The 18,348-nt window shown below is 42.5% G+C and overlaps 2 protein-coding genes across 2 annotated transcripts in view; one reads left to right on the top strand and one right to left on the bottom strand.

The window, feature by feature from the left end:
- LOC139385439 (neurobeachin-like) overlaps positions 1-18,348 on the top strand; it is a 346,644-nt gene that overhangs the window by 219,318 nt on the left and 108,978 nt on the right. The window contains exon 44 of the mRNA XM_071130488.1: positions 10,141-10,277. Coding sequence (XP_070986589.1) covers positions 10,141-10,277 — 137 coding nt within the window. The remainder of the gene's footprint in view (positions 1-10,140; positions 10,278-18,348) is intronic.
- Positions 11,199-13,520, bottom strand: LOC139385919 (putative nucleotidyltransferase MAB21L1). Its single transcript, XM_071131214.1, has one exon. The coding sequence runs from the start codon at positions 13,112-13,114 to the stop codon at positions 12,035-12,037; it is 1,080 nt and encodes a 359-aa protein (XP_070987315.1). The 5' UTR covers positions 13,115-13,520; the 3' UTR covers positions 11,199-12,034.

Below are 18,348 nucleotides of genomic sequence, written 5' to 3'. Positions count from 1 at the left end.
GCAGTACAGACTGGATGGATGTAGAGCAGTACAGACTGGATGGATGTAGAGGTAGAGCAGTACAGACTGGATGGATGTAGAGGTAGAGCAGTACATATTGGATGGATGTAGAGGTAGAGCAGTACAGACTGGATGGGTGTAGAGGTAAAGCAGTACAGACTGGATGGATGTAGAGGTAGAGCAGTACAGACTGGATGGATGTAGGGGTAGAGCAGTACAGACTGGATGGATGTAGGGTAGAGCAGTACAGACTGGATGGATGTAGGGGTAGAGTAGTACAGACTGGATGGATGTAGAGGTAGAACAGTACATACTGGATGGATGTAGAGGTAGAGCAGTACAGACTGGATGGATGTAGGGGTAGAGCAGTACAGACTGGATGGATGTGGAGGTAAAGCAGTACAGACTGGGTGGAGGTAGAGCAGTACAGACTGGATGGATTTGGAGGTAAAGCAGTACAGACTGGATGGATGTAGGAGTAGAGCAGTACAGACTGGATGGATGTAGGGTAGAGCAGTACAGACTGGATGGATGTAGAGGTAAAGCAGTACAGACTGGATGGATGTAGAGGTAGAGCAGTACAGACTGGATGGATGTAGAGGTAGAGCATTACAGACTGGATGGATGTGGAGGTAGAGCAGTACAGACTGGATGGATGTAGAGGTAGAGCAGTACAGACTGGATGGATGTAGAGGTAGAGCAGTACAGACTGGATGGATGTAGAGGTAAAGCAGTACAGACTGGATAGATGTAGAGGTAAAGCAGTCGTGTGGTTAATAATGCAGCTAATGAACAACCCGTCCAGTCCTGGCCAGTTTAATGTTAAACCTCAGTTCCCTTTCAGTCAGTCACTCGGTATAACATACTTGGGGAGTCAACAACCAGTCATATTACCCTGAAGGAAACTGAATGCCGAGCCCGCCCTCAGAAGCCCCGCCTTCCTGGCTAGAATACCAGGGCTCTAAAGCTCGCCTGAATGCAGAACGTGTCACGCAATTTGCTTTTCAAGCACATAAAGACCACGAGATTCAGCGCCAACTTAGGTGTCTGTTAGTGGTTAGAGAGTGCTTGTCCCCCTAGACGTTGCAATTTTGGGTTCTTTTTGTGTTTGCTACTTTCTTTATTTTTTTATTTTACCCCGTCCCCAATTTCGTGGTATCCAATTGTTTTAGTAGCTACTATCTTGTCTCATCGCTACAACTCCCATACCGGCTCGGGAGAGACGAAGGTTGAAAGTCCCCAACCAAGCCGCACTGCTTCTTAACACAGCGCGCATCCAACCCGGAAGCCAGCCGCACCAATGTAGGCACTGCTTTCTTGCTTAAGTAAGATGGCCAGTGGTGAGAGTTAGTTCAAAAAGGCTAACCACCCAAGTTTATACCTCTGACCGTGCCCTAAAGATATTCACGAATGCTCTCCTGTTTGCCTGGGGTGGAAACACACTCAGGAGGCTTTGCCTTGGACCAGTTCGTGTGACCATTATCTCCAGCTGTGTTCAACTTCTATTTGTCGTTGGACTGACTTTGTGGGAAAGATTGGGGTTGGTGGCGAAGGGTCTTCAGGTGAAGTAACCTTGGAAATGGGGTTGTCTGAGGCCAGGAGAGAGCAGCAGCGGTGGTCGGAGTTGAGAGGGGTGTCATCCCAGCCGAGTGAGGCTCATTCTGATTTTTCTGTCAGTGTTCAGAGTCCGGATTCCGGGGATGATATACTATCCCTGGTTGGCTCAGGAGGGTTTTCAGTGTGAATCGGATGTCGGATCAGTTCGGCAGGGGAGAGTGAATCATTGGTGGTTAATGTGCATTTGACGAAGCTGTGTCTGTAGGGCTGCAGATCACCTGGGGTGGATTGGCTGTCTTCTCCCCTGCAGCAGAGTTACTCCAGGTTTTGGGGAAGGTATTTACCTCCTGTCCCTGCAGCGGTGAAGTGTTGCTTACCCCTATTTAAAGATTTTGCAGATGAGCTACAGGCGACCTGGTATTCACCTCATTCAGCCAGGCTGGTGCTAACAGGTTATGGCAAATTCATGAATGTAGAAGGTTTGGAGGAGGCTGGGCTCATTTGCACATGCCCAATGGATTGAAAGCTCGCAAATTACTTAGCTCCAGAGGATAACAAGGGTTCTAATCCTAACATGGTGCTTCCGAAAAAACAGTGCTGGTGCTCTGCCTCTTCAGGGAATAATGTATGGGAGACTGGTAGCGTGCTCCGTCCAGTGGCAGGCACGCGCTGTTTCACCATGTGTGATGAGGACGGTGATGAGGATGTACGTTCTGCAGTTCGCTGTGCGTCATACTTTTCGTGGCGTCCTTATGCCTACGGTCCCCGAGGTCCTAGTACCTGTCTTGAGAGATTTTCTCTCTCCTTCAAAAGCTGGCTTTTCAGGTGGTTCCCGTGTCTGAAGTACAGAGTGGTTGGTACAGCCGTTACTTCTTATTTCCCAAGAGCGATGGAATGTTGTGTCCCATCCTGGACTTGGTTGTTTTAAGCAAGCACCCCAAGATTTACAAGTTTCAAATGCTTACACTTGAATGGTTATTGCAGTCGGTGCGTCCCAGTGATTGGCTTACATCCATAGATCTGGAGGATGAGTGTTTTCATGTGGCTATACATCCGCTCCACAGAAAGTTTCTGAAGTTTCATTTCAAGGTTGTGGCCTACGAGTTTCTAGCACTGCCTTTTGGGCTCTCCCTATCACCCCAACCCCTTTTCTATGGTGGTGGAGGTGGCTTTGGCACGGGGTGCAATGCCAGGGGATCAGATTTATGGCCTATCTGGATGATTGGATGGTCATAGCAGAGTTGAGGGAACAGGTGGGGTTCCACACTACCACGCTGGTTTCCCATATTCAGTCTTTGGAGTTCATAGTGAATTCACTAGCGCGTTCAGTTTCTGGGTCTGGTTCTGGACTTATTTCTGAATTGTGTGTTTTGTCCCAACAGAGGAGGGTCGCATTCCGGTTCTTTCTGGCACGGATTCAGCTGGGGCACTCTATGCCTTTTCGCTCGGGCATACAGTTATTGGGTCTGATGGCCTCTATGATAGCTGTGGTGCCTCTGGGACTTCTGTTGATGCATCAGTTTTAGCGCTGGGTAGTTGCCACTGCCATCGTTTGTCAAGGTATCCCCATTGTGCCTAAGGACGTTGACTCCTTGGAGGGACCCGTGACTGCTGTTGCAAGGGGTTCTCATGGGCTGGGTAGTTTCCCACAGGGTGTTCACGACAGATGCATCCCTGTTGGGATGGGGAGCACTGTGTGTAGGTTGCTCGAAAAGAGGAATTTGGTCAACAATTCAAAGGGCACTGCATATCAATTACCTAGAGATACTGACTGTTTTACTAGTGTTGAGGCGTTTCCTTCCTGATGTTGGAGGGCCAGCATGTGTTTGTAACGTCCGACAACAAGACGGCGGTGGTGTACATCAACAGGCAAGGGAGGACGCGGTCTCTCTCTCTCTTCTAAATCTGTCTGTTATCTGCTCATATGGAGCAGTGTGCATTTTCTGTTGCTCAGGGTGACATATCTTCCCGGGTTTCTCAACGTGGGTGCAGATCTAATTTCCAGGGGTGTCCTATCTCTACGGAGTGGAGACTACACCCCTAGGTGGTTGCCGAGATATTGGGCCAGTTCTGCAGTGCTGACAGAGATCTTTATGCATCACAAGAAAACTTGCATTGTCATCTGTTCGTCGCGATGAGGGATCTGGGCACTCCGTTGGGAACAGATGCTTTGGCGTATCAGTGGCCCCGGACCCTTCTCTATGTGTTTGCTCCGGCGGACCTGATTCAAGCCACTGAGCAGAGGGTCCGTCAGGAAAGTCTGTTGTTGATTCTGGTGGCTCCACGTTGGCCCAGACAACCCTGGTTCCCCGAAGATCATCCACTTGTTGGGGGGGGGGGGGACCCATTGAGGATTCCATGTCATCGGGATCTATTGTCCCAGACACACCAGGGAGTTTGGCACCCATGACCACAGATAGGGGATCTGTGGGTTTGGTCCCTGAAAGGTTGAATTTGACAGCTATGGGTTTATTCTTGAATGTTATTACTATACAGTCGGCAGATGTGCACTCTACGAGGTGGTGCGGTTTCTGAAAGGCGTGCGTCGGCTCAGACAGGTGTCTAAGTCTGTGGCATAGACCTGCAACCTGGCTTTGGTCCTGGATGCTCTGTGTGAGCCTCCGTTTGGATGATTCAAGTCTGTGGACCTGAAGGTCCTTTCCTACATGACTGCCCTGCTCATGACCTTAGAGTCTGCCAAACACATTGGCGATCTCCACTCACTATCAGTACACCCTTCCTGTTTGGAATTCGTGCCTGGCAACTCTAAAGTGATGTTACCTCCTAATGCAGCTTTTGCTCCCAAGGTTATGCTTATGTCTCACAGGTCCCTGGCTTTCTAGCTGTTCCTTTTCTCACCTCCTTTGTTTGCTTTCAGTGAACAACGGAGGTTGTATGGCCTGTGTCCGGTGCACGCTTTATGCACATATGGATAGGACCAAGGATATCCGCGTTTGTGACCAGTTTTTTGATTGTTTCGCTAATCCACCTCTGTAGTGCGATTTCCAAGCAACGTTTTCTCATTGGCTATCTCCCTGACAAATGACAGCAAAGGAGAAGAGTTGCCTAGCGGTGTGCGTGCTAACTCCACTAGGGGTGTGGCAGCTTCTTGGGCATTGTTCAGGGGCATGACGATTGGTGATATCTATGCTGCAGCGTGTTGGGGTTCCCCAAATACCTTCTACCTGCTCCTAGTGTGGCTCATAGTGTTCTTATGGCTGGGTCCGGCAGTTGGTGTTAGGCACCGCGCAGGTTGTGCATTTGTCCGGGTTACCACAGTTTCCTGCATGTTTGAGCCTTGGGCTGCAGCAGTGTGTAAAGTGTACATTATCAGGGTTACCACTGTTTCCTGTAGGTTTGAGCCTCGGGTTGCTGTGACAGCGCGCAAGTACACAGTTTCGATGTTGCTGCAGGTTTCCTCCTACAGGGAACTGTAGTTATAATCATAACTGTAATATTTATTGTCTTCATTAAAACATTTGACGGTTATTTCTGCCTAGTAGCTTAGGTTATTTAAATACCTTATTGGTCTATCTCTGCCCAGTCAGGAATGTCTCTGCTAACAATAGAGTTATCCAAACCCCCTTATAGTGTTTTAGTGTTCTCATAGTGTTCTCACAGTGTTCTCATAATGTTCTCCAACCCACCTCCTGCTTATATGGCACCAGGCTCCAGCTCTGTGGGCCAAACTCTCCAGTCAGTACTGTGCTTTCTGCTGCTTTAGGTATAATTGCCTCAGCCTCACAAGGTATAGTTATCCAGAGTTCAGTCTGGTTGTGAAAATAGATCAAGAGGAGCTGTTCAACAGTCCGATACACTGCCTGAACGCTGCAAACAACTGGTGCATGAAATAAGAGCAGCAAGCGCTGTGGTGGTTTTATGCCTGATGCAAGCGTTTTACTGGAATACAATAGTGGATCCTGGCAGCCATCATAAATTCCTGAAACGTTTACTATGTTCCAATCACAAGGATTATAAAGCAGCAAATGGACTGAGGGAGAGAGAATCTGGTTGCTGTGCCTCCCCTGTCAAGCTCACAGACATAAAAAAAAACATAGGATGAAATTTTCTCCTCAGAAAAAAACTAAGACAGTTGATAAAATAATAAAGAAAATATGATATACTGTAGCTGCTGTTTCTTTTAAAATATCATAGTTTACTGGTATGTTGGCATTCTAACAAAGAGAATTCGAATTGCAGACTAATATATTTTTTTACCTTTATTTAACCAGGCAAGTCAGTTAAGAACAAGTTCTTATTTTCAATGATGGCCTAGGAACAGTGGGTTAACTGCCTGATCAGGGGCAGAACGACAGATTTTTACCTTGTCAGCTCTGGGATTTGAACTTACAACCTTCCGGTTACTAGTCCAACGCTCTAACCACTAGGCTACCCTGCTACCCCATAGTTTTTTTCTGAGGAGAAAATTTCATCCTAAAACAGTTGATAAAATAATAAAGAAAATATGATATACTGTAGCTGCTGTTTCTTTTAAAATTTCATAGTTTACTGGTATGTTGGCATTCTAACAAAGAGAATTCGAATTGCAGACTATTGTGTTGCTATGTAAGTGGGGGTAGCTTTAGAGACCTGCAATGACTAGCTTCTGTCCAGAATCTTAAGAGGTACAATCAGGCTTTTAAGTAATGGCTGTGAGCGGTATTGTCCTTAAAGCCCCGCATCGGGGCTTTAAGACTGCATCAGACTGCATCAGTCTTTGTAATTGTATTTTTAAATCATTGCTGTATGTCTAATAAATCACTCTGTGTTTATTTAATGAAAATGTACTGCCCTTTAAAAGTCCAATGCAGCTATTTTTATCTCAATATCAAATAATTTCTGGGTAAAAACTAAGTCCCTTAGTGTGATTGTTTTCAATTAAAATGGCAAAAGAAACAAAAATAGCTATAACGAAACACCATCCAAAATCAGCTGGACCAGTTAAGAGTACAGAAAATTCTAAATGGAAACTTTCTTTATATGTACATCATTTAGAACATATTATCAATTCCAACCTTATTAAAAATGTTGGTCAAAACATTTCTTTTTGGAACATTCAAAAACTCTTCAAAAACATTTACAATTTTTTCTAATATTGCATCATGGTAAAGTTAAAGGTATGTTCACATTCTGACCAACAGGGGAGCCCTAGCTATCTCAGACTGACAATTCAGAAGTGCTGGACATTATGTAGTGTTCTGTCTATGTACTCTATATCTATATGCTACAGTCTGTGTGCTCTATATCTATACTCTATCTCTCTCTGCCCTGAGCAGTCTAAGTGGGAGATCCTCCCTGTGTGTTGACAGCCTTTCTCCTCCTCCTCTTTCTTTATCATTCTCTCTCTTGCCCTCTCACTCTGTCTCTCCCCATATCTCTTTCTCTCTCCTCCTCTCTCTCTCTCTCTCTCCTCCTGCCAACCAACCATCAGGTCAGTGTCTGCTGCCAGAGGGGGCGTGGCTTACCCTGGGCCCAGCTAGCTATGGGGCCGGGCGGGGCCTGCCCTGTGGTTACCAAACCCATGATTAGTTTCACTCCCCCTGAACACTGGCAACACCGTCTGCTCTCACTGGCATCAACACTCTCCTTTTGTCTACTCATCTGTAACCCAATTCGAGAGGAGAGGAGAGGAGAGGAGAGGAGAGGTGTTTTGATAGTGGCTGTTTACTGTTTTGCTTGAGATATTAATGATCTTAACTGACAGACCTTTGAATGGACAAGTCAAAGACAGGCTGTACTCTTTCAAGGAGACATTATCATGACCTAACGAGTGGAGTGCACCATTATCATATCTCTCTCTGTCTCTGTCCCTCTCTGTCTCTCTCTCGCTCTCTGGCATCATTTTAGCCCTTACATGGGTAATAATTAGCCTTATGAGTGCAAGATAATATTGTCATAAATACTTAGACATAACCGCATAAAAAAGTGCACTGCTCAGGATGTTTTGAATTACATATAATATTACTGACTACATTACATGTTTAGGAAATTACTACTGTAATCTTTCTTGCATATATGACAATAAATGGAACTGTTTTAGGCTGATTCCCTAATGGCACCCTAATGGCCTATGTACCCTGGTAAAAAAAATAGTGCCCTATAAAGGTATATCTTAAACTTATTCAAGCCTTTGAGAGGCATGTTGGGCATTCGGGATTTGGGGAGAATTATCTGTTTTAATTATGACACTACCCAGAATACCTTGTGTAGCAGTGCAGCAGTGACATCACTGTGACTGTCTTCATCAGACCAGACTGTTTAACAGTTTACCAGCCCCGTAGACATTCAAGACTAGAGTACAGACAAAATATAACTATAACACAAGGAATATTATAAGTGAAATTATTTTTGCTAGAAATTTAATGATTTGCCCCGTGTACAATTTAAATGTTTCTGAAATATTATTTCGAAGACCATCTGCGTAAAAGGACTGGGTGTGTGTTAATAAATAATATAATATTATTATTACTACTACTATAACTTTTTCTAAAGGAAATTCGAAGAAAACCGTTTCAAAGATATAGCGTTATAGCTCACGTATTAACGGAATCCAGTCCTTTTGGCATATGGAAACCTGTATCATTTATTATTATTGTTGTGTAAACGTTTTAATACTAACTCCGAATTATGGAGTATCCCTAGAGGGATTACAGCTTAATCCCGTCCCTGTAGCGCGGTGGATCCAGTGGATTAAGGCTGTATTGTCTCTCTCTGTACCAGAGTCCCTTTAGGCCACAACACAATGGTTCTCGTACCCGCCAACGTCTTATTATTCTCTTTCTCTCTGAGGGGGAGTAGACTAGAGGTCTTGGAATAGAGTGGTGCATAAAGACAAACCCTTCAGATTGATGAGAATCTCTTGCAACAGCATCGACTGTAAAACAATATCTGTCCGTTTACTGAGACGTCGGCCGAATTCTCTATTCAAATGTAGTCTAACATGGGGCGGGTTTAATATGTGTCTAAATGTGGAAACAACATTAAGAACAAGTGTCATTACAAGATAATTACATAGGCTAATAAATGGTCATGACGGTGATAAATATGAGTATTAGAATAATAAGTAATGTTTTGATCACGTTTCGTTTCTTTTGCAAAAGCATTGCTTTCTATTCTGTGAGCATATCGCAGTAATTATAGCCTTTTGTATAATTTTACATTATATGTACATGTAGGTATTTATTATAAGTTATACATTATATGTCAGTGCATTGTGTATTATCTATTCATTAATATGTTGTGGGGCATATTAGGGCTATATGTTTCCATAGGCCTACGATAGCCTACAACTGCAACGTCATTAGACCCGGGATATTGCATGTTTATTACAGCTTGTAAAGCACATGCTAAACGGTGATAGTGTAATCAGATAAGATCAGTTTAATACAGGCAGAATTTATTACAGGCAGCTAGGGCAGGCAGAGAGAAAGAGTAGGAAAGCCGATTCCACTATTCCTGAGCGCTCTGTTAGCACAATGAAAGAGAGCCCAGGGAATAGAAACCAAAATCCACTTGTAATCTCGCAACAGTATCGGGCATAATTGGTTGAGGACCACAATATTAAGATTGATGAGACATTAAAGTGGCTCTTTGGAGTTCACGCGATCGATAAATATCCCAATTTCAAAAGCTTTCATTTGAGCTCGAGACAAATCACTGGAGCCGCGCGCCTCAGCGATACTGATCCAAATAGAACATGGAGGATGGAGGGAGAGGAGAGGACAGGAGGAGAGATGGAGATGCGGAGGAAGATGGGTGGAAACAGAGAGATTGCATGTGATCCCGTCTGCTGGTCAGGGGTCAAAATGCCATCGTAAATAAATACTAAACGGATATTGTCAGCACAAATATATGCGCTTTAATTTTCCCTCAAAGGTTTTTCAAAAGCATGTGATTAGTTTAGGATGCTATGCATATTGTAACAGTAGTTTGGCGTGGTGTTGGATCTCTCATTTAGTGGCGTCAGTGTCGTTATTGTAACTGAAATAATTGTTATGAAAAATATTAGTATGCAAATATGAATAATAATACCATATAAGTGACCAGTCATCATATTGGAAAGCGCTCCTCCATCTCTGGTTTAGTTCTGATAGGCCATATGACACTGCTGGCCCTATTGCACCGCACGCGCCTTTAGTTAAAATGGTTATTACTTATGTAAATTAGCGTCATATAGTTTTGAAAGCCTATAATGTATATAGGCCTAAATGCTTGTTGAATAGGCCGAATAGCGATTTGGTTCAAAGTAACCTATGGTATACCCTCCAGAGTGCAACCCATAATGGAGCCTTGTCCTGTATTTAACCTAAACGAATAATTCGAGTTTGCATAAAAAATAATGACTCTGAATGAAAACCTGTTACCATGATAATTAAGAACCGTGCATGTGCCCAAATTAAGAAGAAATTGTAGAATTTGCATCCTATACATTACATCGTCTCAATATCTTATCTGACTAAATCGAAGTAGACTCAAATTTTATAATAATTCACTATCAAAGAAATCAAATTATTTGTTAGGAATTGTTAAAGACCATACATTGTTTGTCCTTATATCTGATGCACCGTGTATTACACATTATAGGCCCAGTGGTCCTCAGCACCCCGGCCCAGCTCGTGGCCCCGGTAATAGTGGCACGAGGGACGCTCTCCATCACGACGACCGAGATATATTTCGAAGTGGACGAGGATGACCCCCCCTTCAAACTGCTTGACTCCACGGTAAGTCCAACCGCCACGTTCCCTTTCTGTTTGATATGCGATTACCCCACAAGCTTTTGTTCACATTCAAGTTCACTTTACTGATTCATGTTCATGTTTAGGCTGGGCCCGCATAAACCCCATGTTCCTTTATTTTGCAAGACACAAATTGGGATTTAGAGATGTAAAAAAATATATCCAGGTTCACACATGTGCACCAATTCAAACATTAGGAGATTGTGGAGCATTTTAGAAAATGTGATCTAATTGGAACCGTGTGCCATTTTGATTCCCAGAATGTAGACGAGCCTTAAGCCTGCCTAGGCTTACACGCGCGCGAGGCTCCACCTGCAGAGAACCTGGCCTACAATATTTTACAAATGTATTGATATTCGGATCCCCTCAAAACCTGTAAACCTATGTCATCGAACGAGAGCCTACGATATCGGTTCGATTTTAGACCAACATTATCCTTGTTTATAAATATGGCGACTGTGTATGGACATGGGATAACAGTTGCACTATTAGGCTAACCCTAACGTTGTAACCTCTACATTTGCACAACTACGGGTTCAAAACACCTGGTTTTGCGCAGTCTTCGTGTGGACTGTATATTAGAAATATAGGCCTAATGTCTAACCCCAACCGTACCTCTCATACATGTTTTCCCCAACAGCCTTAAGCCGATAAAAAGCCTTTAATTAGACAGCCTATTATTATAACATAAACAACCCGATAGATACAATATGTAGGATAGGCCTTTAGCCGGAACTAATAGAGATATGACAAACTATATTTGCGTAATTTAAAATGGGTTAAACACCAGGCCTATAAAATACCAATGTATGGTGCCGATAATAAATATGGCCTGTATGTGATTAAAAAAATACAAGTTATACATTTCATTAATCATGATTGGGACACAAATATTACATAGCTCGTTTTTATTAACTCTTTAAATTAAATCAGAGACAGGAATAAAAAATCAGATCACAAATGTTATAATCCAGTGTATTTCAAGTGCATTTTTTCTTTTCAATTAGACTGTATTTATATATATATTCTTATTTTCAGGTTTTATCATGTTATCAAGGTACAAACAAAAATTATCGAGTATACTTTAAATAGGAATTCAAGTATGTTTATGGAATGTTTTTTTTAACGTAACAGATAATACCATAAAAATGTAAACTTTCAAAATTTGAAAATGTCCACTGACAACAGATACAGCAGACTATCACTGAAATGAACGTTCTAATTTATTTTCTACCAAATAAAAAAAAATGTTCAGGCGTTTTACTTTAAAAGGTGGAATTGAGCTCTTAAGTTTACATGTCACAGAACAACATTCACAATTTCAGACCACTGGAATCACAACCTATGAATGTATTTACAGTAGAAATTGTACAGTTATTTTGTCAAGGCTTGTATGGGGGCTTTATTTTAAAGCATTTAAGCAAATAAACGATTTAGATTACCGTGGGCATGGAGAGAAATAACGAAAGATTAACACTGCATTGTAACCTAACCTTGAATTTGGATTGATGGTACAATTTGCTCCAAAATTAGGACATCGCAGAATAGAATTAAGAGAAGGGTCATATTTGACTAAATGTAATAAAAATGATCTCAGAGTAAACGTCTTCATCGTCAAAGGATAGTCACATTTTACAAGACCGTGAATAAAACAGGGGTGCAGTGATCATTTCTGTCCATAGTCCTTTGATACATCACCAGGCCTCTCACTGACCCTCCTTTCACTATAACACACATTTACCTCAGAGTTTCTCCAAGCTTTTGGGGTTGGTCAGAATCTCTCTCGCCAGTCGCCAGGTCTGTTTGGCTGCATTTTCTAGAGCAGAATGAGGTTTCCCCTGGAACAGGTCTAGAGTAGGCAGGAAGTAATGGGGACACCTCCTGCACTGCAAACACGAAATAAGCTGCAATAGAATCCCGTTCAAACGGTCCCCGAGGTTGTTCTCGTCCCAGTCAGACTCCCGTGGATGTTTTTCACACTCATAGGAAACCAGAGTCTTCATGTGGTAGTTGTTGAGGGGCGTCCCAGGCAGCTCAAGGTGCCGGTCCCGTAACGTCTTGAGGACCGACAGACATTTCTTCCTGCAGCCTCCCAGGAGTAGGCGGTTCTCGGCCTCGCCGAACTGCAGGACCCAGGCGTCGCTCTCTGCCGAACTTTGTTTTCCGTTCAACGAGTAGCACTCTTTAGAGAGAAGGTTGAATCCCTCGGCCTTTACCTCGGCTACCCTATTGGGCCCCGGCCAGGGGATGTGCGGTAGGGGCCAGTGCGCTGCGCTGCGGGGCCAGATCCCGGTGCATTTGAAAGCCGGGGTGATCTGAACGATGTATCTGTCTCTGATGCGTAACTTCACCTCGCTGGTGTCTGACACCATTTTGACAACATCTCTATAGCTGCATTTATCCACTGCCTGCGCCACTAGGGTCTGAAATCTGGAGCGAATCTTGCGCGCAGAGAGGTAGCCGGAGGCAGTGATGAATTCTACCCAGAGAGACATGCTCCTCTTGCGGCCGTCGCTTAGCTTGAGCACGGCGCAGCCCGGCAGAGACCCATCATCCACGAAGTTAAACACCCCCATCTGGTTGAGGTAGAGCACCACCTCGAACTCCGTGGGGGAGATGACCTCTAGCCCCTCGAAGCGGTTGTCCATCTCGTTGAGAGAGCTGATGAAGCGGGGCTCCTGCACCTCCACCTCCTTCAAGACGTCCGAGACCACCTTGCACACCTCCCGGATGGTCTTGGAGATGGCCGCCTTCCGAGATTGACATTTCTCCTGGTAGTATTTGTTGAGGTGGTACACCAGCTTGGCCTGGGCGGCTATCATGTTAGGGCAGAGATCCGGGTTGTAGACCGGAGTCTCGCAGTAAGCCGACGGATCCAACGCGGCTGTTTGTACGGGAGCCAATTTTAGAGAAGAAAGAACTCTATTAAAAAGAAAAAAATGTGTTCCACAAGACCCAACCCAGCCTCTTGCTAGTTGGGGCACATGCGTAATAACCTCGCTGGTCTAAATCGTAAGCTTTTGCAATGGACTGCAGTTGAAAAAGTATGTCCTTCGATTTGCGAATAATTATCAAAAGTCCATATTACACGCCCTCACGTCAGTAGTCAAAACAACCTCGTTGTTGTTTTTGTTAACTCTAATCACTGCTGTAGTTATGGATCCACACGTGAAAGTGCGCGGTGCAGTCTGTGTGTCTGTGTGTGTATGTGTGAGGGCGTTGTGGAGGCGGCTGAGTCTTTCTGTGTTTAACAGCCCGGACGCTCTTCGGGAAATTATAAAGGGAGGGTTAGGAACGAGGATGTCCAATCGCCATCTAATTCGTCACCGCCTCCAGTTTATCGAACGCAAATTAATTCCCGGGTTTTATACACAATTTAAACTAAAGGTAGTAATGTCGAGGATCGGAAGTCCACCTACGCATTGGCTAGAGAAAAAACAGAGCCCACTTTCAGGAAGTCTTTTTGACATTTAAACGGATTTTCTTCAACTGCTCATTTTAGACAGCTTGTTTGTATGCTACAGTAGGTAGGCTATAACATATGCAAATGTTTATCTTATTTATTTGTTTTGGAATAAAATATTTTATTAAGTAGCATTTTTCTCGTGTTTATTATTCTTGCTTTCTCTGATTTTCGTTTTTTATTTTACTGTATTGTCCACAGCCTAAGGATGGTAGCTGATCTAATATTAGACACGACGTCTGAATGACAGATTTGATGACAGTCGTTGCGTGGGGTTATGTCTTTTATTTTATTTTGTTGCTTTGACAGACGATTCGCTATGCTAAATCTATTCAACAGGAATTTGGAATGCAGTGTCCGGAGAAAAAAATATCCTACTACATGTTGAAATAACCTATATTAGATGGATTTACGTCTTCGGCATATCAGTAGGCTAGGCTATTGTATAATTATTAGGCCTGTGAAATCACACGCTGGTTATTTTTGACAATAATGCATGTATGCCTGGAACATTGTAGTAGTTAAAAATAGTGGACCGGCTCATTTGCCCAGTTTTCTTTTCCAGCATAAATAGGATAATGATAAAATAAAGGTACACAGCCCTTTAGAAGTTCATTGTTTTTTTCTTACAGTGTCGATGTATAGGCTATTCAACGCAATAAAATACATCTTCAGGCCTACCTTTAAATTAAGAAGTTTTTGAATTTGAATGTAAATATGTTTCGTTATTTCAATGTATGAAATAGGCCTACTATTCCTCATTAATTGAAGGATGAACTTGTCAAATTAAGTAGGACACTCATCTTATCAGTGAAGAAAAATTAAGATGGCATAGATATTTCCTTTAGCTATACCACTGTTTTGTAAGACTGTAATCTATACATGTGAAGGCATTTTAATATATTTCCAATATGTATTATTTTTCAGCATTGGTAAATGTTTTATTGCAAGCATATTGTTAGTTCGTTGAAATACGCGATTCCGATTATTTTTTACTTCACAATATTGTATAAGGGCGTTTTGTATGCAAAAACAGATTGTGAACACAAGGTTTTCATAAGCAGGCCGTTACAAATTATTGATGTTGTACATTGTAGGCATCATTCTAGGTGAGTGTTGTGTGAGCAGTGTTTACAATTATCACGAATATGATGATAGAACAAATTAAACAATATGAAACAATAGCAACAAAAATAAAACTATACTTTATCATTATTATTATGATGATGATTATTTTAGACTATATATATATATATATATAATTGACTTGAGTAGGCCTAGTATTTTCCTCAGAAGTAAATGAGGCCTACATAGGCAACACAACATAGGCTAGGTCTACAATATTCATATTACTACGACAAAAATACTTAACTATTCCAATCGTATTACTAATATAAAACAGATTATTATGTTATCAAGATGGAATGGAAGCAAGACACATTTATGCACAACACCAGTAGACTAGATATTTTTATGCAGACGAAGTTGCTGCACATTTCTGCACAGTTAACAAGTCCTTCCCCCCCACCAAATCACTGAACAATCACTGTAGTTATCACCGAATCAACTCCCTATCTCGGAGCCATCTCTAGCTATAACAGTAGTAATCATCCTGGCTAATCATAATTAATGTCCCACTGTTACCAGGCAAGTATTACAGATATGACAACAAATGGGTGTGCTGGTATAGACCTTGCCAAGATAACACATCATTACTCTAGGCCCATCTAAAGGTCTACTACGAAAATATGAATTCAAATTAAGTGTGAAATATAGTTTATTATATTCATAACCTTAATTATTATTTTAGATTGATAGTCAACAGAAATCTTTTTGGGTTAGATATTGACAAAACTAGGCACTAGCTACCACTTCCCAGTGTAGATTTTTCTTAGTCACTTTCATGGAGTGTTTTGCGATTGTAGGAAATTCTATACTGGTTTCATGTGGAGAGAGATAGGAGGAAAACCTGCACCTTCTCTCTCTCTCTCTCTCTGTCTCTCTGTCTCTGTCTCTCTGTCTCTGTCTCTCTCTCTGTCTGTAGATCAGCATGTATACTGGCCTATATTAGAGCCAGACTAGTCTACAGTCTACTTCCAACTCCAAGTTTGTGTGTGGCCATGAGGCTGGTCATCCCTCTACGTGATAGAGGGGCTTTTCTTCAGGATTATCCCCTCTTTAATCTAAAGCATGTGGCTGCTTAGATCTAACAACCTGGACTACTCTACACAGATCTACATGTAAATATGAATGTTTAGATCTAACAACCTGGACTACTCTACACAGATCTACATGTAAATATGAATGTTTAGATCTAACAACCAGTTCTGTTCAGCGTTTGCTACGTTGCGTGACGGTTTGTACTGAATGACACGTTCCCCCAAAACAGTGTGCAATGTTCAACAGCCTTTGAGGTACGTTTGTGTGTGAATTAAACATTGCACACCGTTCTGAACACACCCCTGGTCTACTCTACACAAATCTACACTATATAGCAATCTGGTCTACTCTACTATAGATCTAAACTAACAACCTGTTCTACTTTACTCAGATCTATACTATACTCTATGGTCTCTGTGTTAGATCCACTAGCGTCTATCTCTGACCCGGCCTAATTTCAATAGAACCTATTTCTGACCCCACAGCCCAATGCATGACTGTAGTATGGGGCCTTTTTCTATTCTGACCCAGAATAACATCAGTCCGGTCTCTGACCCTCCAGCTTTATGTATGATCGTGTAAATCAATACAATGATTTCTACTTCCTACCATGTGACCCAGCCTCTTTGTGTAGAAGGCTTCTTTGTTTTTACTGCACTTCTCCTTTTCCCCTCCATTTTTCATTTTTCTCTTTCTTTTAGTAAGACGGATCCTCCTGTCAGTGGTCTGAAATGGGGTCAACAGTTCTTGTCTAATAGCCAAAATGGCTTTGTGATGACACCATAGTTTATCACGCACACACACACGGCCTGAAACTGGACATGAGATTTTTCAGTTTGACAATTACAAGTCTAAATTGACAATATAACATACATTTTTGATGCCACAAATCCATCGCCCCAGACAGTGTAAACATTTACTATATAAAAATACAGTTTTTATAAATGTACAGTACTGTGGTGCATGATAGACACCAGTAGTATAAATGGTTAAGACCAACACCAGCTAAAACCATGATAATATACATTTTATTAAGACAGACCAAATTAATCCAAGACCATATTAACAATTTAAATGTCTCAATAGTAATAACAGCATCTCATAATGTGCCCATTAAAGTCAACTAATTGAGGATATTAATAGTCAGTGTGTCTCTCTATTGATAATCCTTTTAGAACATGACAAATAGGGTCATCCATGTTATTCTGTCGTCTATCTCTCTGTACATTATAGAAGACTGGGGATGGAAGGCAGCCAAGGAGAGGTTCAGTCACCAAATCAAATCCAGATTATACCAACAGTCTCTAATGGAGTGGCAGTGCAATAGGACTCAGATTAAGAGGGTGGCATTTAAGACATGTGTGATCAGCATTAGGCCTCACACTGGGATAAATAATACACTTAACCCTCTCGGGATGGGGACTCACTTTGACATGTCCCCCCACAAAATGTATTAATCTCAAAATGACATTGTCATTGGGGTTTTTAATAATCTGAATATCATTATTCCAGACAATATGGTGTCTCTGTGGGGTAGCCCGTTAATTTCTGGGCCTTGTGTCTTCCACCCTCTGGATCCTTCCTCCACCTCGGCCCCCTCTGTATCTCCGACCCCCCTTTTCTTCATCTGTTATACCCCCTCCTCGTGTCAGCAGCCTCCCTGTGTTTGACTCCTCCCTCCCCGACTCTTTCTCAATTCATATTTCCTTCATTCCTCACATCTTCTGACCTCGCATCCTTCTCAAAATGCATTGGAGAAAAAGGTCAGAGGGGAGGGACTTTGGACCTTCAATATGATTTAGGAGGAAACAAGGACAAAGGATGCTAGATGTTGCATAGAGACGGATTGAGACAGAGCCCTCGTGTCAGCAGCCTCTCTGTGTGAGTAGTAAGGAGACGGGACAACACAGCCAGAGGCTCTGAAGGACCTTCTCGTGATCAGCTAGGGCCCAGGCTAGGTCTCATATACTACAGACCATCAGGCTATAGCCTGGTGGGGTTACAGAAAACACATCAGAATAACAGAACTTTGGTGTGTATTTCCGTGACAGAGGAGGAGAGAAAGAGGGAGGGCGAGAGGGAGAGAGCGAGAGGGAGAGTGAGAGAGAGAAGAGAGAGAAGAACAGGGGAAATTATGAAAATTAATGAATTATCTCAGCACCTCCACCACCCGCCTCCCTCCTCTCCTCAATATGGAATGCTTGTCAGCCTTTCTGATTAATGACACACATTTATTTGCATCAATTTAGCATTAATATAATTAAATATAATTTTGTTTCATTTGCCGACACGGCTTTGCATAATAACACAGAAAATGAGAGGTATTATTAGAGGTATGCCATTTAAAAAAAGTGGATAACATTCTGTGACCGATCATACATTTTTCTGTTTAAGTATGTGCCCATGGCATTACTGGGTAGAAATGCTTAGGTT

This window comes from Oncorhynchus clarkii, chromosome 27, assembly GCF_045791955.1.
Source record: "Oncorhynchus clarkii lewisi isolate Uvic-CL-2024 chromosome 27, UVic_Ocla_1.0, whole genome shotgun sequence".
In the NCBI taxonomy this organism is placed as follows: Eukaryota; Metazoa; Chordata; class Actinopteri; order Salmoniformes; family Salmonidae; genus Oncorhynchus; species Oncorhynchus clarkii.
Note: the sequence above shows the minus strand (reverse complement) of the source record. Positions and strands in the feature narration are given on the sequence as shown.